The 24,623-nt window shown below is 35.3% G+C and overlaps 1 protein-coding gene across 4 annotated transcripts in view; it reads right to left on the reverse strand.

The window, feature by feature from the left end:
• Positions 1 to 24,623, reverse strand: part of LOC136833313 (uncharacterized) — a 531,995-nt gene that overhangs the window by 42,290 nt on the left and 465,082 nt on the right. Inside the window, exons 2-7 of one of the 4 annotated variants that reach the window (XM_067095304.1) lie at positions 10,820 to 11,590; positions 8,320 to 8,426; positions 6,801 to 7,602; positions 5,133 to 5,258; positions 4,543 to 4,734; positions 3,411 to 3,961 (exon numbers count right to left, since the gene is read on the reverse strand). The exons of 2 other annotated variants lie outside the window; for them this stretch is intronic. In XM_067095304.1, the coding sequence (XP_066951405.1) occupies positions 3,714 to 3,961; positions 4,543 to 4,734; positions 5,133 to 5,258; positions 6,801 to 7,602; positions 8,320 to 8,426; positions 10,820 to 10,889 (1,545 nt within the window). In that variant the 5' untranslated portion in view covers positions 10,890 to 11,590 and the 3' untranslated portion in view covers positions 3,411 to 3,713. Of the gene's footprint in view, positions 1 to 3,410; positions 3,962 to 4,542; positions 4,735 to 5,132; positions 5,259 to 6,800; positions 7,603 to 8,319; positions 8,427 to 10,819; positions 11,591 to 24,623 lie in introns of those variants that run through there. One more of the 4 variants, XM_067095305.1, reaches the window with a different exon arrangement.

Genomic DNA, 24,623 nt, shown 5'->3' on the forward strand with positions numbered 1-24,623 from the left:
GACCGGTTCACTCCAGCTGATTTTGATCGCAGATTCGAGGTATATTATTATTTCATTAGCTGAAACCCATTCACACGGAACAAGCCCACCACAGGGGCCATTGACCTGACATTCAAGCTTCCAAAGAATGTTGGTTCCAACCTCCCACCGCAGACCCCACAATGCAGCAGCAACTGATCATGATACAGAGCCACTGATTTTCGTCGCCCTGGGGAAGGCCCGAACCCGCGACATCTGAGAGGCATGCCATATCAGCGGACCAGTATAAATTGGCTATCGTCACAAAAAACAAAAAAGGTCATATAAGACTGTCGAGGTTTACGTTCAGAAACTCGGATAGGGTGTCATTTTTATACTGCAAAATTGAGCGGAGATGTGAGAAATATATTTATCCAAGTAGCTAATTACAATTGTGAAACGCTCTTCAAATGTGAATCATATATGGTGCTTATACAAATTCTGCTTAACCCAAGAAATCACGGAAATTCATAATAACCATCTATCCTTTGTCTTTTTCTTTTAAAGATTTTAATACACACACGCATACACACACACATACACACATATGGTCGCTCTTCCACTCGAAACAGACAAAATCTCGCATCTACTCTTGAAGAAGCGGTGATGACAAAAATCTTTCCCAAACTATTTTCATTAAGGTTTTTTAGACCTATATTCCTCAGAATTATTCTGAACTCCATCTCGGGAGACGGTTTTTCTCCCGGTGATAATGGAAATGGAAGATCCAGAGACGAGGTGAGAGCGGGTTCCTTGATCAAACGAATTCCCTCAGTTTCATTTCATGAATCAACTGCGAGTTTTCAACCTGAATCTTTCTGAGTAATCAGCGTCCAGTGTCGAGTGCGTCTACTCTGTGATGCAGAGGTGTCAAATCTTATAATATATCAACAAACAGAGCATTTACAACAACTTTTTAGGAAACTGACAAGATAAAAGCATTAAAAAATGAGGTATATCGCATACTGAAGATTACGATGGAATTTTTTTTAACCCTAATTTATCAGAAATATGATTTTTTTAGTGTTACATATACACGGTCGCTCCTTGAAAATTTAAGTACATAATATGTTCCAAGATGGTCGAGATTAAATAATACAACGCATCATTCGTATTATTGTCTGTAGACGACAAATAGACGCGATAGACAAGACCAGGCATCCGATACAGAAGAGAGAGAGAGAGAGAGAGAGAGAGAGAAAACATCAGAACGACGTGCTCATAAGAGAAAAAACTTTTTGCTTCTTGCATCAACTCCCCCCCCTCCCCCACCCCGCCATCCCTTTCATCTGAGTTTTTGACCATGTGCGAACATGCACGTATGTATGATCATACATGTGAAGAAACTGTGACAAACGATAATAATTGGACAATCTTCATTAAGAGCGACCAATTGATCCGTGTAATTACTAGCGTAGGGACTGTGACACTGGCCTATAATTAGATGATCAGCCCTTGATATTTACGAAAGCTTTCTGTCAAGATTATTTCAGATCGCAATTGGGCCTTTTACATCGATGAAGCAACTAACTGACAGTTTAATATCCGATGAGATTATTTCTTATCTCATATTAGTGTGTCTGTGGATGTAGGTCCATATATTTGTAGATATAAAGCTATAGCGGGAAGTCAATAAAATCTATTGAACTGACGTCGGTTGTAATTGTTCACTAATTTCTAGTGGGTCTTTCCAGATTTGGCCGAGTCGTTATTTTGATGCCTTTCTTACGTAAAATTCATTGGTTATTTACGTTAATGTGAACGGAAGAAACTCTCTCCCTCTCTCATATTTCGTACCTTCCCAATAGTCGATCCTCCCCAGAAGTTAAAAGTGATGAAATTCTATTCCTGGTTGATGAAACAAGAGAAATAGACATTAAAACTTCCACGTTCTCGGAAATATGAACCACAAAATGTATTATTTCTTTTTGTTTTCGCTATGGTCCGTACCCGCTGTTGCATAAGCATTGTCTGCAATGTTTTTCTTCTGAAATTATCGACATGAAATGACTTATTACGGAAAGTAAAGAAAGAAAGAACTGATGGCTGCTACCTTTTCGAAGCTCCATCTAGTATCCTTCCTCTTTTTGTTGCTTGAAAGACATTGTGAAATAAAGTAAATACCAACTGTAATGACCACATAAATTTTAGAGCTTTCGACCTGAGTGTCAGTGTTTAATATGCTGAAGACACCAAGATGATTCACTGATCCGAGGAATGTCAGTGTACCAATACCATTCCACTGGCAATGGAACTACTGCTGCATGATAATGGCATGATGACTCTTAGCTAATCACCTGTTGCATGGCAAGATACAGTATCTCGGATACTATAAAGAAGCTGTACTGAGGAGAATGATAGTATTAAACCTACCGAAGAGAATGACAGTGTTAAACCTGAAGTGGAAGGTTTAATTCGCAATTATTTGTTGGAATACGGATGGTCGTTTTGAGAACAGTGTTCCAGACACAAAATTCAAATGCACGCTTTGGAATCAAGATATTGTCACAAGGTCATCAGACTCAGAGATTTTTGACATATGACCAATGCTAAGATTCTGGTTACTAACATCAAATGTATAATAATCTCTAATAAATGAAAGAAACTGCGCCTTTAATATCGCTGCAGTGCAGAAGGGGGGGAAAGGACAAGAACTATAAAACAATGCAAAGATAATACAGAAAAATTACAAAGGAAAAGGCATTTGACTAAAAGTTAACAAAATAACTAAAGGGCATGTCAAGAAGGCTTAGCGAAATGGGGTCACTGCAGGAACTTTTACCTAGGAAAAGACCAATAAGTGACAGATAAAAAGTTTTGGTATGACTTCGAAGTGATTTCTTTAGCTAGCTGTGAGGATAACAACTAGATATAAATTACTTTACACTTAAGTGTGTGTGTGTGTGTGTGTGTGTGTGTGTGTGTGTGAGCGCGTGCTATAGTAGGAGAGACGTTCTTTCATTGGTGTTGGAAATGATAAGACTGCAAGTCTCTGGCCAAAGGATACAAAAGGTAGCGCATGCATACAGTTGTGATAGATTGTATATATATATATATATATATATATATATATATATATATATATATATATATATATATATATATATATATATATATATATATATATATATGAACGTGTTTCACAGGAAAAATTTCTGACACATCAGGAGGAACCCTTGTCTTTTAAGTGAGTCAGGAATTAGATTTCCTCCACACAAGTTATAAATGAAGTTGAGAGAGAGAGAGAGAGAGAGAGAGAGAGAGAGAGAGAGAGAGAGAGAGATATTCTTAACCTGATGACAATGCAACGCATTCACCACTAATTTCATTTACTGCACTAGTGAAGAATAATCTCAAGTCAGTGAATCCATGTTTAGCAATAAAAAGAAACGTCACTTTTCCATCTTTATTTTTGTAGACAAGATTTACTTTATAAAAGTATTAAGCACATTTTTTTTTTTTAGGTTTCAGTATACGCCATAATTATGTATACACCCAAAGCCGGGTACAGTGACCGAAAGTGTACCGACGACAGCACAAATATACACAAATGGAAAAAATAACACCACAAGTGACAGCCAGCATCACACGAGAGTTCCGTAGCATTTCTTTCCAGACAGATAGTTGTGGACATAACTGAATGACCCGTTCCTTGACGCTCGTGGACGGGAGATCTTCCCTGCCTGCACTCTCATTCACACGCGCGAACTGAAGACAATGCAGCAACAACCGAATGCAGTTTTCGTGATCAGCCAGAGATGTGAGAGATGACTCATTCCTGCGGCAATGCTAAGCAAAAGATACCGCGATACCAATTCGAGGTATTCCGTAGGGGAAGTCAGAAGGTGCCCCAACATGAGAGCTGTTAACAGAAGATGCAATGACGTGTGGGCTTTCGCTGATGGACAATGGTTTCCCTGATGCATTGCCGCTTGGCGTTCATCTGCAAGAGAGAAGGAAATGACCCAGTGCTGTAAAGTTTTTTGTGGGCTAATCATTAAAGCCAATAAACTTGAATTGTTGTTTATGATGCAGCAATAGGACCAAGCTCTTGAAAACGTCTTTGGGAAAAAATATCAGACTGCACTAAAGATGTGAAACAAATTTTTTTTTTGTAACTGGCAGCTAATTTTGTCATGTGTAGCAGACACTTCTGTGAAAAATTCTCTGGGCCAGTTTTTATAGTCCGTAGAATTTCTATAATCAAAATGAACGTTCTTGATACTCTATGCTATGGAGACACATCAAGAGCCGAATGAATGAAAAATAAAATATACACATAAGTGAACTAACATATATCTTAAATCACGATATATCAACTGACAAGCTACATACTACCCACAGTGCCTCAGATAAAAAAAAAAATTATTTCCCTACAGAGCATCTATTATAAAAGCCTTAGTTACACAATCTTGATAGGTAAGTCACCAGCATAGGGTCTAGTCATGATGGGAACTTGCCTCTGTGAAGGTGTTCAAATACAAATGCTGTTATAGTAATTTAGTTCCTTCAATAAATACTAACCGACAATGACGCTAAGTACCAGGGAAGCAGGTTCTCCCCCAGCAGGAGAACAGGTATAATTCGAGGAGTCCTCCGGCTGGACGTTATTCAGTACTAAATGACTGATTCCTCCGTCTTCCGTCAGGACTCGTATCCTTCCTCCGCTGTTTTCGTATTCAACTAAGCGCCGCCCTTTATACCACAGGATGAATCCTGCAAGCAGTCAGGAAGAGTAATATGATTCGTGATTAGCGAGTCTCTTATTTGAAACAATACTGAAGATTCCCAATGAATACTTAATCAGCTATTCATGATCGCATCCAAAAGTTATCACTGTTATCGAAGACGCATTAGGTAGAAAATTATAACTGATGCATTTTCATCCTTCAAAACTTTAAATATATATATATATATATATATATATATATATATATATATATATATATATATATATAATATATATATATATATATTCTATAATAAACATATATATAATACACATACTGCATATATATATATATACTGAAATTAATGGAAATATTTTGATGTCCTCTCCTGGGCTTGCGAACAAGGCATTACTTAAAATGACATCAGGTTTTAGCCGTCTTTACCTGGACTTGCAGCCCCACGTGTTTTCCACTGACAATTCTGGAACTCTTGAAGATATGTTTTAATGACTCCGTCGTTTTCGAACAGCTCTTCAACGTCTGCAAAATTTCCTTTGAGCTTTTTCTTTTCTAAGGAACAAAATCACGAGGGCAAAGAATGGAGGAGAATAGGGAGGGTAAAAAGTGTGGTCATGCCATTCTTAAACTGTCTCACACTCAAACATGCAGGTGCACATTGTCGTGATGAACAACCCTCACTTTGCCCAAACACACATACACACACACATATATACTATATATATACATTCATATATATATATATATATATATATATATATATATATCCCCGGATATATCAGGTGTGCTACGAAGAAAATAATAATCGATAAAAGCAACTTCTATATTTGAGAAATAATGCATTATCAGTGTTTAATTTTCTATGACACAATTCCATCTTTTTCCCCCTATATATAATATATATATATATATATATATATATATATGTATATATATATATATATATATATATATACATATATATATTTATAATGAAGCACTATACAATGCACATGTGTGTGTGGAAATATTTTGATAACATCATTATGACACGATCAAGGCATTACTTAAAATGACGTATTTTTAGCCGTCTTTACCTGGATATAGACCATACCTGATATATATGTTTAGGATTCCCGCCTAACGAACAGCTCTATATATATATATTTCATTTCTAAATATAAAAATGGAGAAATAATGGAGGATATATATAAAAAGACGTTTGTTAAACCAGAAAAAACAGGCAAGGTAAGAAACAAAGATCTCATCAAACAATATATAAAAAGAGTTAATATATAATGTAAATAAAATATATAGCTAATATATCTATATCATATCACTCCATGAAAATAATAACGTAGTGTTAAATATATTTGAGAGAAATTAAAGTGTTTAATTTTCTCCACAAATTTTATTCTAAACTATTCATATTAATATATATATATATATATAATTCATGTTAGTTAAGATCCTTTGTAAAAGAAAAAAAAAAATAAACTTAATATGATAAAATATTCCAATAGATGCTCATGAAATGCTCTCTCTCTCTCTCTCTATATATCTCTATATCTCTATATCTCTACTATAAAAAGACGAAAAGTCGAACGGAGTTCAGATTCATCAAAGCAACTGATGAAAGAGTTAAGAGGAATGTAAATTATGGTGGCTAAAATTCATTTCTCACTCCATGAATGTGTGTTAATCGGATTCCACAAATATTCTGTATTCCCGTTGCTAAAAGCCTAATTCAGTTGGTTAAGATCCACGTAAAATAAAAAATAAACTTTATGATAAAATGCCAATAGAGCTGTTAATCTCTCTCAGTGGTCTCTAAAACTAATATGTAAATAAAATCTCTCTCTCTCTCTCTCTCTCTCTCTCTCTCGTCAACAAAAAGTGCGAAAAGCACTCTTATTAAAAGTAATGAGTTACATAGGACTTCTTTCTCAACAAATACTCATCTCATTCAAACCCAAAACTGCTTATACGATAAATATTGAAATTTCATCTTAAGAAAAACTGCTATGAATTTTTATAAGATACATTTTCATTTATCAAATACATTTCAGTATAATGACAACTACATGTTCAAAACTGGAAACTATCATTTCTTACGAACGACTTTCAGAACGACAGCTTGAGCGATTTTTGGCTCAGTGTTAATCTGGCAGACGTATGTCCCAGCATCCTGGGGATTCGTGTCCTTGATCTGCAGTGTATAATCCTCCGGTCCCCAGATCCCATTCATGGGGCTAGGAGCCAGCTTCTGGGTTCTAGAGTCTGTGGGAACCGAGACGCGTCCCTGTGGGTAGATGGCAATCCGGTTGTTTTCATTCGTGGGCGTGTGACGCGTTTTGCCTGGAAGAGTAGCCACTGATTCATCTTGATTATATCCCTGGTAACCACGGAAGAACCTGGACTTTTTGGGCCTCGTCTGGTTTCCGGCAGATGAAGACAAAGAGTCATACCCAGGAGGGAAGGTGAAGTATCCCAAGTGCTGCTGGTCCTTAAGCCAATCATTATTTCTAGGTGTTATATTTCTCTTTCTAATTTTCTTCCCTTCACTCAAGTGTATCTTCTGAATACCTCCTTTCGGTTCTCTTTCCAGTAATGGCAAAAACTTTCTGCAACTGGAAACCTTAGTTTGGTAATATCTTCTTACTACTTCATAATTATGCTTGGAATTATTTACTGGAGGTAAGCTCACAGTGGCCTCCTTGCGGTTAAATGTAAGATCTTCGAAGGAATCAGTTTTTCCCTCAGGCACCTGGATATGTAGGTGCCCTTGAATGGCAAGGTCCCTAGGGTTTCGCAGTTTCAACCCTGTTCCTGGTAAGACTGAAATCCTCAGGTCAGTCGAGAAGGTGTGACGTCCGGTGGATAACACCTGCAAGTCCCTCAGTCTGATCCAAGAAACCTGGGAGATAAAATAAATCATGGGGGAATTAAAGGTTCTGGCTTGGTAGAGGTACCAGACATCAGGCATTATCATTATCATTATTATTATAACTATTCTTTTTGGTGTTGTTGTTGTTAGCTTTCAATTCACAATCATTTTTAGAAAACATACAAGTGTTAGCTTTCTCGAAATGCCTCGTAATTAGCCCATTTCTCCTTCAGCCCTAGCTACCAGTGTTTTTTCTGCTATAATGTTGCGGTAAAAACTTGATTTTTGTACATATCTAATTATTCTAATACAGTCTATAACTGACTATGGAGAGTAAACCCTTATATATAGAACTAACTAAAAAATTAACGCCGCAAGAGCTGTTTGCCAATGCACACATTTCTCATGAAGAAATTTGTTATGGTGTAGATTTTCTTTGCGTTTCTACAGTTTGCCGAGATCCATGATTTTCCCTCATTACTTTTATTCGAATTCACTGCATTTTACCGAACTATCAACTTTTGGCGAAGCAACAAAAAATCGCTTCTTGCAATTACTTTGACAACTGAAAAGCAACGTTTCTTGACATGTATCACAATACCAAATGGCATACAGAGAACATCTATCAATCACATTTTTTTTAAATTTTCCTACACTCAGGAAGTTCTGAACTAATCATCACCAAAACACATTCTCTGTTAGTCCAAACACCCGTAACTTTAATCAAGTGAAGTGATCCTGACTCACCCTCTTCCCTGATAGGTATTTAACAGTGCATGGAAGCCTGCTTGTTTGGCCTACGTATGCTGTTATGTTGAGGTCCTGTTTTTTCTCCCCAAATTCTGGCTTCGGTACTGAAAGACAAAGACAACGAGGAAACATGATGTATGAGTTATGAATGGCAAACAGTGATTATGCATACGCATACATATACACACAAGGATACACACATATGCATATATATATATCATACATACATACAAACATCTAATGCTTGCATGTGTATGCAGGAAACCTTGATTCTAAAAGTATATGAGGACAATAGGCTATATATATATATATATATATATATATATATATATATATATATATATATATATATATATATATATGTCATGTGTGTGTGTGTGTGTGTGTGTGTGTGTGTGTGTGTATGTATTTATATGCAATATATATACATATACATACAACCATTATATATATATATATATATATATATATATATATATATATATATATATATATATATATGTATATATATATAATATATATATATATATATATATATATATATATATATATATATATATATGTATATGTATATATACATATAAAGCCTCTTGTCCTTATCCTTCTAGAAGTCACGTTTCCTGCATTCACATCCACCCATTAGGTTCCTGAAGGATTCCTTAAGGGCTATCCTTGGAAAAAGAGGAGGCTTCCTGACTTACTGCATGGATGAAAGACCACGCTTTTACCTTTGAAGGCTTCTGAATTTCACAATTTTCTTTTTTTTCATTTCATCATCTCTCAGTCGCCGTCTGACGAAACAACTTCCTGCAACTGATTCACCTTTTCACCTGTATTCAATCTATTACTATGAACTCTTGCATTCCCACCTATCTGAGCCTTGTGATACTAATCATTCTTAAATATGCTATGCAGGTATTCACTTTTGTTATTTACATTTCACACCCACACTTAAATACTTGAATTCTGCGCAACAAGAGCTGGTCACCGAATCTCTTCAGGCATTCGTACCTTTATCGCCTGAGAAATTTGCTGTTGTGCAACTTTTTGCAGAGTTCGTGCTGCCTTCTTGGGATTTCATCACCCTCCATAATAATAGTTGAGACGACCACTCCTATTTTACTTCCATATTTACTCCTGTATTTCCCTGCATTTCATTTTTACCGTAATCTAACTCTTGATAGCATCAAACAAAAGCTTGCAAATACCTTCTCCAGACACTGCAACTTCTTACTAATAATAATGCATTTTCTGAGTATATTCACATCCTCTAATTGTATGCCAAAATTAAACCAATGTGAAGTAATTGTAAAACATCTGATCCCAGCGAACTCTCATATACACAATAAATTGCCAACATTCTACACATCAACAGCCAGTTATGAAGGTGTTTTAGGGATTCGCATCAAGGTAAATATATGTGGCTGGGCTATTGCTTTCATGCAGCTATAATTTCCTTAATGAGTTTTACTTTATAAAAGAACAAATTACTCTAATCATTATCTTCTAATCAAAATGTTGCAGAAAAAACTCAAACTGTTAACTATACCATCTCCCTATCATTCACGAATATAGGAACAAATTACTCTTATTATCTCTTAATTTAAACGTTGCAGAAACTCAAACTATTTACTACAACTCCCCAGCCATTATTCATTTTCAAACTTTGATTTCTCAATATCAAATCATATTGTACAAATTCCTGAATTTAACTGACATTCTCAAATTCCAGAGGAGCCGTTGTATTCTTCAATGTTCCCTTCACACTTGGCGATTCAGTCAAGTGCCATGTTTTTATGTGATCTACACTATGATAAAATTTACTAGTGGTGCCAGATGTACAGTACTTTGTAGCAATGAAAATGAAATTGATCCATGTTAACAAAATCCACTTTGCACTTACGTCTAAAAGGCAAAAGTTTGAGATTAATAACTTTTTATAATTCAATTTCAAAATATTTTAACATCAGCTGGTTAATTCTGATAATCCTTCTTTCCCCACTTGAGAGATTTCTTTGGCTATTAATATATCTCTCAGAATATCTTCGTATTCACAAGTTTCAGGAAACAACATTTTACACAAGTTAGTCTTTAATCAATTCTGCACTGACCTTCTATCACGACAAAGTAAAACGATAAGATTTTTTATTTTTAGTTTTTTTCCTAGATGATAGTATCCATGTTTCAACATGGAACCCTGTGCGCCTCTCTCTCTCTCTCTCTCTCTCTCTCTCTCTCTCTCTCTCTCTCTCTCTCCATCCAGTTCATGAGGTAGGTAACGGTTCTAAACTATAACATTTTTAACCTACTGCCTTCCAGCTCCTAACAACATCGTTAAATATCTGCACTGCTTATCTTATAACTACGTGATGCAATTTGATTGTTAACAAAAGACACCATGGGAATTTACGAAAAAAGCCAATAATAATAACTGACGAAGATGTGCACAGCTCTATAAAACAATAAATAATTCCCGACAGTAAATAAGTCTTCTTACCGAAGTTATAGGAAGCTAAGGAGAACGTCACCAGAAGAATGAAACCGAGAGTGTTGGCTTGAACCTCCATTTCACCTCATCAGAAGTATCAGAGAAATATTCTTGCTGTTAGAGTAAAGTTTCCTCAGGAACTTGACGAAAAATTCTGCGACACCTGCGGGTAGCCAGAATCGTTGAGGTCAACAAGAACTCGGCATAGAGAACCCTTTGCCGTCACGGCAGGAATCACTGCCTTACGATAGTCTTACTCCATCAAGTTCCGTCGGAGATAAGTACAAACACTGTGCCAAAAGGTCCATTCTGTTGTAGACACGTCTCTTATTCCTTCTTATTCCTTCACAAACTGCTGCGAGAACTTCTGGGCGAGGACGTCGGTTAATGATCCCACTTTGTAGTTGCTGCCTTCTCCTGGAGGATCAAACGACTTCGAGGTAAGTTCCGATTGGGTCTTATGAACGTCCCGAGGATGGGAGAAGTTCCACATTCACCACACGGGAAATTTCCATCTTAAGGTAATCGCACAATTTTTCTGAAATATCCATCATACTTCTGTTTTTTAAGAAAGTGTTTCTAATCTTATAAGGCTAAGACCACCCTTTTTCAGAAGGAGTCTTCTTCACGTTTCGTGTGACTTCTGTTGAATTTCGTCCAATTTTCAAATACAAGGTCTCTGATTTCAAAAACAATTTTTCGTACCCATAATTCACTGCGATATAGCAGTCATTGGTCGTTCTCACGGTTCTTCTTCTTCGTCTTTATTCTTTTGTTCGACTGTTTGTATAAAAGAGCTGGTCTTAGATTTTGTTAGCGGGGGCGGGGACTGGAAAAAATATTTGATCACCTCAATTTTACATACATACAAAAATTACCATAAGAATGGCTGGCAGGAAAATGCTGCCTAACTGCTAAGGAAATCATAACACATTTTGAGATATAACTTAAAATTACACTTAAAAAAGCAAACTTAAAGAATTACCATTTTTATCTTCGGCTAGATTTAGAATACTTTTAATGTGACGATATATCTACATAAACATAACATTAGCAATCACAGAGGTAAATATTCAGCTGAATACATGACCATAATGCAGGATTAAAAAAAAAAGGGTTTTACAATTTTTATTTCTTTATGCCAAAAAATAAAAGCAGGTAAAATATGCATTTTTGGACTTTGATAAAGCCGATTTTAGTTACAATCAACTATAAATTCAGAGAGAGAGAGAGAGAGAGAGAGAGAGAGAGAGAGAGAGAGAGAGAGAGAGAAGAATGACGAAACTGTGGTTATTTTATGCAGAACACTCAGATTCCACTAGTGGCCTTTAGTGTACTGGCTCAAGAATATTTTTTATTTTTTTATTTAGAGTTACAGTTCTGCAAACTACTTGCATTATTAAAGCGATCTTCCACGCCATTCGTACCCAGTAATGGTCCTTCATAGATTATTGTCCAAGTTTCTCCGTAACTGGTCTTGTTAGCCGGCTGCCGAGCAGTGGTAATGCCTTCTGAGATTGTTGTTGTAATCTGTTCGATAGAATGTTGTTATTGTTATGTTGTGGAGGTCATTGGTGCAGTGAGGGTTGTATCTCATTAAAATATCCTTGAGAACTATGTACCAATTCTATTTCTCCTGTTCAGATCCTTCGTTGGTTCCCTCATTACTGAATAAAAAAAAAAAAAAAAAAAAACTTCCCGGGCACTTGTCAATTTTCTTAAAATCTATGACATGTGTCGTGACTCGTATAGATACTTTGGTTTATAATTTTGTTTTATACAATAAAGATTTGATGATGACATTAACTTCACAAAAGATTTATATGAAATAAATTTATACAATAAAGATTTGATGATGACATTAACTTCACAAAAGATTAATATGAAATAAATTTATAAAATAAAGATTTGACGATGACATTAACTTCACAAAAGATTTATATGAAATATATATATACAATAAAGATTTGATGATGACATTAACTTCGCAAAAGATTTATATGAAATAAATTTATACAATAAAGATTTGATGATAACATTAACTTCACAAAAGATTTATATGAAATAACGTTATACAATAAAGATTTGATGATGACATTAACTTCACAAAAGATTTATATGAAATAAATTCGAATGTCATCGAGGGACCCATTTGAGTATAATAAGTATGCCTGGGTCGCTGGCATGGTACCATTTTTACGAATTTATAAATGGGATTAGATGATACAAGGCCTTCAAAAAGACAAATAAACCTTTGTCTGCGTCAGTAATCAGATTTTAAAAACAACGTTAAGTGCATTATTGAATTACTTAAGTTAATTTTGTGAAACTCGTGATCATTGCTGTTAGCTTTGAATCTAAACATACTTCTTAAAGCGCTTTCAAAACATGACGAATGTTACTGTGTAGAGCTTATGTACTCTTTATGATGATCATTACGCCTGCATAAATGATGCTAAGATTACCGTTGACATGATAATAATTCCACCACTTTCGTAATCATTATTTTACTGAAAGTGTCATGTTAATTATATTTTAGACTGAATCAAGCCATTTGCTCACAAGTTTGTCTTAAAATTCGTATTCTTAGAATTTTCCTTCCTCCCACTGAATAGTTTTATAGGCATTCTTTTTCACTGGATACTCATTTCTAAATTGTTCCGTGAGATGTTCTCATAAGCTACGAGTATTTATAAGAAGGAGAACTCGAAGAGAAAATAAACAAGAGAAAGATCATGATAATAAATAAATGCAAGGAAGAGGGAGCCACTGAACCAACGAAATTTACCATATACCTTTTATATAAATTGGTTATAACTTCTTTAGCAAAAGCTATCAGTGATTGCCATTCACAAGAGTCATGTGTTAATGAATCAGGGGTTTTAAGTAAAGTGACAAAATATCTATCCTATAAAAAGGCTTTAAATTAGATAATGGTGAGAGCACATTATGCACCATTAACTTCACTGAGTCTTTGGTTTCAGATTAAACAGAATTCTTCCGACTATAACGTCTTTGATCATCAGTTCACTTCTCTTTTCATACACACCTTTCCTGCAGCTTTAGAGTTTATTACAATATTTACTTTATTTCTCTAGTTCACGCTGTATTGTACACGCACACATACACGCAAATACAATACTCTGATGTGTGTGTGTGTGTGTGTGTGTATGTGTGTGTATATATATATATATATATATATATATATATATATATATATATATATACATATATTTGTGTGTTCATGTCTCTGTATTTCGTTTTTAAAAAAAATTTACTCAACCTCATTCTTAAATACACCGAGAGGGAATTTATAAGTGACAGGCGATCCGTCACCTCGTTCCCCGACGATTCGGGCGTTCGAGTCCCCCTGGTGACGGATCGCTTATCACTTATAAACTCCCTCTTGGTGTATTATATATATATATATATATATATATATATATATATATATATATATATATATATATACTGTACATGTTTTATTATAATATATATTTAACATGACTATTTCATTCTCTCTCTCTCTCTCTCTCTCTCGCTCGCACAGTGTATATATATATATATATATATATATATATATATATATATATATATATATATATATATATATATATATATAGTGTATATGCATACAAAAAATATGTATATGTATATATATGTACATAATATACATATGCAATTTATATTACTGTCAGAGAGAGAGAGAGAGAGAGAGAGAGAGAGAGAGAGAGAGAGAGAAACAGTCATGGGACATAACAATGTTTTACCACATAAAGTCATATTTACATCATATATTAACTGACTTTGGACGAAAATAATTTTCAGCAATTGCGAAAGACTATTTTCTAATAGTCTTGTTTACTGAATAAAAATAACATTAATGATTTTATCCACGCACTTAACATGAAAACAAAAGGGAACATTGAACCACAAACTTAACCCGACACTGAAGTTGTTACTGAATTTCAATAAATGAAATACTTTTTGCTGGTTCAGATGTCTCCACGGTGCTCAAATTTCTCCAACAAAGAGTTTTTCAAGTATTAAATCATTTAGTAAATAGCAACCTTGAAATCAATTAAAACCTTCGATGATTTTTTTCCCGGTCAATCAAGAGACGCAGAGACACGTGTACGAATCAGGCGAGTGTCGCCCGTAGACTGACTCTATGTTACGCTGGGAGGCCTTAAGTAAGGGAACTGACAGCCTCTCTCTTAATCCTTCGCTTAACTCTCTCTCTCTCTCTCTCTCTCTCTCTCTCTCTTATTTTTCTTATTTTTTCCTTTTAATCGTGCCTCGTCTACTTACCTCCCTTTTATTTATAATTGGCGTAGTGTGGTGACAAAAATCCACGTCCAAAAATGTACACAAACAGCTATTTCATGGCGTTTTTTGAGGAGAATTATTTTCGCGAAACAGTACACACGAAATTACACAAAAATTCTAACTCCATAAAATTATGAAACATCGAAACAGGAACACTAAATGGTTATATATATCTATCTATATATATTACGTATAAATATATATATAATATATATATGCATATATACACATATATACATAAACTTCTACAGACATACCATTTATATTCAAAACAGCTTCCTCCCCTTGAACATTAGACAAATGGGCTTGTCAGCCTCCATAGGATCGCTGAAGGATAATTCATTATAAAAATAAATGAAGTATACCGCTTTGAATACATACAAATTACTAACCACGAAAATGCAACAGGGTGTAACAGCGTATCTCAGATGATAAATTATTCAGAGTAACTTGGAACAGTTTCATTACTATGCAAGGTTAATTCGGTATTCACACACAAAAAGCATTTTGGAGATAATGCATTAAAACTATGTAAACAAGTAAAAATGCATGCCGAAGTTTCTTCTGCGCAATCGAGTTTTCTATACAGTCGCGGCCCACGAAACTTAGCCACGGTCCGGTGGTGGCCTCAGCCACGGCCCATGAAATTTAGCCATAGTACGGTGGTGGCCTGTGTTTTTGTACCTATGGCGTTGCCAGAAGTACTATTATGACTAACTTTAAGCTTAAATAAAATAAAAAAACTACTGAGCCTGAGGGGCTGCATTTTTGGTATGTTTGATGATTGTAGGGTGGATGATCAACATACCAATTTGCAGCCCCTCTAGCCCAAAATTTTAAGATCTGAGGGCGGTCAGAAAAAGTGCGGACGGACAGACAAAGCCGTCACAGTAGTTTTCTTTTACAGAAAACTAAAAGGTTTTATACCTTTTTCGAAATTGATTTATTTCTTTTGCTACAACTATATTATAACATGGGTATTTCTTCCTTAGATCATTCAAAGGTTCCGATGTAAACAAAAGGGCGTGGTCGTTTCAAGGGGAAGGTGTGTTTTCCCAAACAGAGGGATCAATAACGTTTGTACAGGTCAAAGATTTGTATTACGGAATGACCTCAGCATGGTTAATAAGGTGAGTTGAACGTTTTTGCAAACCCGCAGAATGGGACTGTTGGGGAACTGCGGTAGTTAATATAGAAATAAAAATGTGACATGTTGGATACCATTGTGGCTGGTGTTGAAAAGTTAGCAGAAACGAAAGTTACCTGCAAAAACATTTTCCATTCCCCTATAACATTTTTCGTACTCATCCATATTATATATATATATATATATATATATATATATATATATATATATATATATAATATATATATATATATATATATATATATATATATATATATATATATATATATATATATATATATTTAATGAAAAAATTTATAATGTAAACCTATTGTACTTTCATTCAGACAGGAATAGCATAACACAAGATACTTCCTTTTCATATTTACAAGATCAAGTACCCTACTTCATAATAATAAAGTCGTCCCGTTTCCTCCATATCTTTGCTAACCAGTTACAATTCTCATTTCATTCTTACGGCTGGAAGAGGGATAGATTTAAAGGCACCCTGGAAGAGGAACTTATACAGCCAAAGACTGACAGTTAAAATATAGTGTAGACAAAGTGGCAATCACTGTCTATCAGAAATGGTTAGGACTCACACCCAGGATATAAAAGTTAGATATTCAGAGCAGAACAGCAAGATTTTAAATGTCACAGTCAGTGTGGTGAAATCTGGGTTAAGGGGGTGTCAGCATCCCTTCAATGAAACGATCCAGGCAATCACAAAATTTTAAACTTTATGAAAAAGGAAGATGTGTATGCATGTGTGAGTGCACGTACTCTGATCAACCATGGGGGGACAATAGTGCGTTCTCTAATTAACGACTATCAAATAAATGAGAAGCAGAACTCTGTATTTACAAAGTACTGTCTGGAGATTATGAAAAATTATATGTGGGACATACTGGACGTTCGATATGGCAGAGATCTGCTAAATACAAAACATCTGTTCTGTATGGCCTTAAAAATATGGATATTTTCATCCACCTTCGAGATTTCGGTCAAATTTTCAAAATGCCTTACATTACAGAAGGAAGACTTCTGAATCAATTGTATAAGCCAAATAGATAGCAAACTTTTCAGAGAAGTAGTGGAATGAAGAGACAAGGAAAAAATCTCTTGAATCCATTCATCCTAAGATAAAACAGTCAAACTGATCACCAAACAAATCCCAGGTGAAAACTTCATCACCAAATTAATCCATCAAGAACAACAAAGAATAACCAATCTGGAAATAGGCAAACCCATAAGAAATACCTTCACTGAGAATATTATCATACCATAAGTGAAATTAGTCTTATGTAAAAGGCATTTTCACCCTGTAGCATCTCTTATTTCCACCAAGGCAAAAAAAGATTTATATTGTTCAAACCAAAGTTGTTTCTTCACACTTCTCTTTCCTTCAAGGAAGTTCTTGACGAAAATTTTCATTCTCTTAAGGGCAACCAGCCATCAAAGACTTGAGGAATGTGGCTCTCCCAGAGACACCCGTGCAAGGTGATTATCAACCAACACAGCGTTAGGGTGTGACTACCCCACAACTAGTGTGTGTCCGGTGTAAATTACCCACCACAGGAGCTACAAAGTGTTAATCACAGCCCACCTGTGCACGGTGCAAACCTGATTGCACCTTGCACAGGCGGGCTGGGGGACACCCACACCTTAGCACCTATGATGGCTGATTTACATCTTGCAATAGTGGGTTGTGAGTGGTGCCACATCATACTACCTGGCATGGCTGATTTATTCCTTACACTGGTGAGGTGTGCATCATCATAATGTTGATTGCATGTATTAAGATGTGGCTACTACACAACCCACCTGTGTAAGGTGTAATTAGCCATTACAGGTGTTAGGATCTAGCAACCTACACTCTGCCTCTGTAAGGTGCAACCAGCCATCAAAGGCATTAGGATGTGCCTACCTCACAGTCCATCTGTGTAAGTTCCTATCTATCATCACAGGCGTTATGACGTGGCCACCCTACGACCTGCTGGTGTAAGATGTAAATCAGTTATCACAATCATTAGGACGTGGCTACCACACAGCCAGCTGTGTATGATTTAGTCAGCCATCACAGGTGTTAATGCGTGGCTACCCCTCGCCTGTCTGCTTAAGGTGCAACCAACCATCACTGGTGCAAGGATGCAGTATTCTACTATCCACCTTCAAACCCACAGCTTAACTGTCTAAGGAGCAATCAATGATCACAGGTGTTGGGATGTGGCACCTCTTACAGCCAACTATGTAAGGTGTAAATTGACCATAATACTATAGGTGTTGGGATGTGGCTATCCCACAACCCACCAGTGTGATTATGTAAACAGCTATCACAGGAGTTAGAATACAGTATAGTATACCCACAGCTCACCTGCATAAGGTACAGGCACTACGACGTGGCTACTCCACACCCCAAATTTATATTCATAACAGAATTACACTCAATTATGCAGCAGAGTTCAGCAAAATAAAGAAATTATTATAAAAAAGAATCGAAAATTGAACTTTTAAAAATCTGAAAATTTACTACATTTTCATAGTTTTGAAAAATAATAAAAAAATTTTGGGCCAGTGTTTTCCATGAATACCCCAGCTCTAGGGAGAGCTCCAGAAGTCTCAAGTACAGCTCACAATGAGGGGCAACCATCCCTCTGTCGGATTTACATCTGTGAGGTAAGCTGGTTCCAGATTCCCTGGATTCCCTAAGGGCGACAATGTTTGTTTCCCCTCTGGGGAGCCACCAATGACCAGCGTAGTTCATACTACGAAGTTTGCAGTACATTTTCAAAAAAAAAATTTCATTTCAGTTCTTATTTTACTTATGGACATTAATGCTTTCAACATAAAATGTAGGTTTTTCTGTTGTATTATGATGTGATTTGAATGATTTTGAGGTTTATTTAAATCGGCAAATGAATTTTGTTTATCCTTCCTGAAGACTGAAAACGCACAGGAATTACCTGATGTTTAGCCGGAAACCAACTGCGCATTGGTTCTTTGAATACTGCACCCCACACCATAGCTAATACGGCAAAACTGTGTTTATTATAGTTTTGCCGTATATATATATATAATATATATATACAATGTCCTAACAAGTCATCAACTTAAAATAATTTCTGATGTAAATTTTCATTACAATACAGTAAATTCTTTTTATTGCAAATTTAATTTATTTTTTTCCCTTGAAAAATCACAATGAATAATAAATATACCTCATATATATATATATATATATATATAATATATAAATAATATATAACTTCACCTTCAGTTTCTGTTTTTCGATAATTTTTGGAGTAACTTTATATATATTAACGAAAAATTACTGATCATACAAGTTGCGAAGTTTAAAAAAGCCTGAAGAAGGCGAACATACTGGGCATGAGACACTTTTCATAGATTATTTGCTTAAATCAATATACTGTTGTCTTTATCCTTTATGAAGAATGAAAATGAACAAATGTTACCTGAAGTTTATTAGAAACAAACTGCTGTGACTAGTTCTTGAAAACATATAACTACACAACACACGGTACATTTTACTTGGTATATTATTGTATATGGATTATATATAATTTTTTTTATTTCATATATGTAACAGAATCATATATATTTGAATATATATATAATTAGTACATCAACTAAAAATAAGTTTAGATATAGTGGATTTTTCTCAATAAAAATGCATTCTTTATACACACTTTAATTGGTCTTTTCTCCTAGGGAAAAATAAACAGATAATAAATATACCCATAATCCCAGTAATATATAATTAAATTCGTTTAAGGAATGTGTCTCTAATATCACCACTTTAAGGCACAAGGTTAGGTGCAAGTTTTACAAAAGAAAATAAGTAACATTAAAAGAAAATAGTAAAACAGGAAAATATGACAATAGTTTAAAGTTGCTTCTAATATTATATACTGTAGTGTTCATGAACCTTTATATATATATATATATAATGAATATATTATAACTAACATTGCGATTAAATAATAATACAATCTGTGACTCATTATTTAGTCACATAAGCTAATCATATTCACGCTGTACATTTTTTACTCTGAACTATTATTGCAGGCTGGACTTGAAAAAATGACACCTTTATTTCATGCTAGACTTTTTCAGTGAATAAAGAATGAGGATTTGAATGATTGGGAACCGAAGTCATTTCATAAGTACAAATAAGCACTTTTAGATATAGTCAATGCTCATCTTACAACCTAAAATGCTACGTGACTAATAGATGGAAGAAAAAGAACTTTACTTAAGGAAAAACAAAAGCTGGTTTCAGAAATACAAGGACCTTAAAATACGTAATACTGTGCAGCAGTGTATGTAATTCTCAAAATTCCTATTCCGGTAGCTTTTGTTTAACAGGAGATGTGTTCTCCAATGACCAGCATTAGGGGAAGGCCTGGTCACCAGGAATTCCAAATATTTAAACAGGTCATTTGCTAAAAGATGAATATAATTAATGTTCGAATCTCATTAAAACCGGCAAAATTGGCGTGACAATAGTTTAAAGTAAAAAATTTTAATATTAGAGCTATATGAAAATTGTTAGAGATGGGAGATATATATATATATATATAACAATAGAAACCTGACAAGATTCAGAATATGCAGATGATGCTGTTTTAATCTGTAAAAATATATTTTCATATATGGCTACCGAAATGATATTAAAGAGACGTTTGAGAGAGAGAGAGAGAGAGAGAGAGAGAGAGAAGAGAGAGAGATGGGACTAAAAATACATATAATGCAAACCGAATTAATATAGAGAGTGTGTGTGTGAGTGTGTATGTGTGTGAGATGTGTGAGAGAGACTTAAATGAATCTTACAGACCTTACAATCTAGAGCAGCCACTGTTGAGGTATTGTAGCTTATCATTATTCACGCCGTTACATTTTCCTCGTGGAACTCTGTACTGCACATCATAACTGAAAGTGAAATGACACCTCTAATGCTGCTAGACTAATTTTCAGAATAAAGAATGAGGATACAAAGCCTAATGATTGGGAACCGGAAGTCATAGCATAGGCACCAAATTAAGGTTACCTGACAGAACGTGGTAACTATAGTCAATGCACTTGCCTCAGCTGTAATGAGAATGTTTACCAAGTGCATTCTCAATAGATTCAAGACTAATAAACTTAAAATTGTACCTTTTCCTAGATCAACAAGCTGGTTTAGGAAATGACCTTGTACAGCACCGATAAAATACGTGTCTGTCATACTGTGCAGCAGTGTATGTAATTTAAAAATTCCTATTCCGGTAGCTTTTGTTGAACAGGAAGGCACATTTTGGAGGTGTCACTCAGGAATTCCGTAAATTATTTAAAACTACTGAAATAGTCGATGAAATCACACCAAGGTCTTTAACTGCTTCCTTGTTTGTGATTGTCTCATTATTAGGTCCTTTATATGCATATGCATATAGCATTCTACTTTATCACCATAGTTCATTGATTCAAATTTATCAGAGTTAAATACCATCCTATTTATCTCTGCCCATTTATATATTTATTTAGGTCTCTTTGTAACGAGTTCCTATCTTCATCACAAGCAATTTCTCTACTTATTCTTGTGTCATCTGCGAAACTTCTTACTACTGAATCCTTAACATTACTGTCTATGTCTGCAATCATAATCACAAACAGCAATGCAGCTAACACCGTACCCTGTGGTACACCGGATATTACCGTAGCTTCATCCGATTTCTCATCGTTTGCAATCACTATCTGTTTTCTGTTTTGCAAAAATTCTTTTATCCATCTTCCTACTTTGCCAACAATGTTATGTTTTCTCATTTTTTTCGCTAATATATTATGATCTACCTTGTCAAAAGCTTTTGATGGGACTCAAAATAAATCTAATGCAAACCGAATTAATGAGAGAGAGAGAGAGAGAGAGAGAGAGAGAGAGAGAGAGAGAGAGAGAGAGAGAGAGAGAGATGGGACTCAAAATACATCTAATGCAAACCGAATTATTGAGAGAGAGAGAGAGAGAGAGAGAGAGAGAGAGAGAGAGAGAGAGAGATGAGGATGGGACTCAAAATACATCTAATGCAAACCGAAAATGAGAGAGAGAGAAGAGAGAGAGAGAGAGAGAGAGAGAGAGAGAGAGAGAGAGAGAGAGAGAGAGAGATGGGAAAATAAATCTAATGCAAACCAGAAAGAAGAGAGAGAGAGAGAGAGAGAGAGAGAGAGAGAGAGATGGGACTCAAAATAAATCTAATGCAAACCAATTATTGAGATTGAGAGAGAGAGAGAGAGAGAGAGAGAGAGAGAGAGAGAGATGGGACTCAAAATAAATCTAATGCAAACCGAATTATTGAGAGAGAGAGAGAGAGAGAGAGAGAGAGAGAGAGAGAGAGAGAGAGAGAGATGGGACTCAAAATAAATCTAAGGCAAACTGAAATAATGACAGAGTAACACAAAGGGATGAAATGGTAACAATAAATGAAGAAAGGATGAAAGAGGCCGAATTTTTCAGATGTTTAGGAACAACAATATCCAAATAGTTTCGCTTCAGGCGTTATTCAGCGAAAGACTAAATGGCAAATCAGACACTGGGCCGACTGAATAAGCTTTGGAAATAAAATAGACTGAAATTGCATAAGAAAAAAAGTTGTCCTGAAGTCTAGTTCGATCTGTATTGTTATCGCGGACGCTAATCATAGTCATATTCCTATGTCAGAACGTAAATATAGGGAATCATGGAATTCCCAGTAGGATATTCCCATAAGTACAAACTACGCCCAAAACTACATAATTTCGATAATCGAAAGATCAAAGGTACATTAATGGGATGTTAATTTTTCTGCATAAGCTTTACTATTCATCAGGTGAATAATATATACTAGTAATTAAATCAGTATTAATTCCAGTTTACTTATATCGCAAATTGAAAGCCATTTCAATGTTTACCGAATATTTTGGAAAATACACAAACCGCTAAACTGAATGGTGCAATATATCACGACATGTCTATAAAAGAAATCATTTGCATTTTGATTGCATATGACCACAATTACACAAAACGGCTTCCAAGTTGCTGATGGATTTTTTTTTATTCAGTAGATGAAACCTATTCATATGGAACAAGCCCACCGGGCCATGGACTTGAAATTCAAGCTTCCAAAGAATGTTGCTTCAACCTCCCACCGCAGACCCAACAACGCGGCAGTGACTGATCATGGTACAGAGCCAGTGATTTTTCATCGCCCTGGGGGAGACACAAACTCATGACATCTGAGTGGAATACCAAGACACTAACCACTATACCAGCGACCAGTATAATTTTGTCATCAAAGGACTGAGAACTGACATATTTAAGGGATCCTCTGCAGTGACTTACTGAACAGAAATTGTCTTTTGCATCCACAAAACACACATAAAATCACACACACACACATAGAGCCATTTCTCTTTCAGAGGGTGGCTCCCAATATGCGGGAAGACAAGGATCACTGATACATTCATTTTCACTATTTAATAGGGAATGAAACCCCCTTTGCTGAGAACTGTCACAACTCCAGCAGCTTTATACATCTACACAAAAGAATCACCATAACGGTCGATGAAAATGATTTCCATGATGTGCAATGAATCTATGGTTGATACCATCATTTGTATGAATTAACCACAAGCCGTTTAACTGATGAATAAATGACAAAACATTAGGTCACCCTAACTACCAGGGTAGAGAGGCTATTGAGAAATGACCTTGAATTTGTTCTTTGCTTCTGTGAACGCAGCTGAAATCGGAAGTTTATGCTTCATGAACATGTAACTAACTGTGCTCTGCTATAACTGAAGTTTTTAAGCAAAATTACATACGTGAACAGCTATTCTTTATTTGCATTATTCAAGGAGAAGAGAAGTTTATGCTGTCCCTAAACTGAAAAAATCCTTCAGTCTTTTATTGAACTATCATATTCAAAGCCAGGGTGGGTATTTTTTGTAAGTCAATAAAAAAATCTTTGGTGCTGATTTAATATACGATATGTATATATATATCGTGTTTTTCTTCCTCACATTGGGAGCGAACCCCAGTCTTTCAAGTAAGAGTCCAAGGCATTAGCAATTCATCCACAAAGGTCATAAAAAAAAGTTGGAACCTTAGTACTACGTACCTGAGGTTTTTCCCAGCCAGGTGCTGGTTCAAACTTCTTTTATGACTCGTGTGATCCCCAATCTTTCAAGTAAGAGTCCAAGGCATTAACAATTCATCCACAAAGGTCATAAAAAAAGTTGGAACATTAGTACTACGTACCTGAGGTTTTTCCCAGCCAGGTGCTGGTTCCATCTTTTATAACTTGTGTGGAGGAATTGCGAATGCCCTGG

The sequence above is a fragment of the Macrobrachium rosenbergii genome, chromosome 51 (genome assembly GCF_040412425.1).
Source record: "Macrobrachium rosenbergii isolate ZJJX-2024 chromosome 51, ASM4041242v1, whole genome shotgun sequence".
NCBI classification, from domain to species: domain Eukaryota; kingdom Metazoa; phylum Arthropoda; class Malacostraca; order Decapoda; family Palaemonidae; genus Macrobrachium; species Macrobrachium rosenbergii.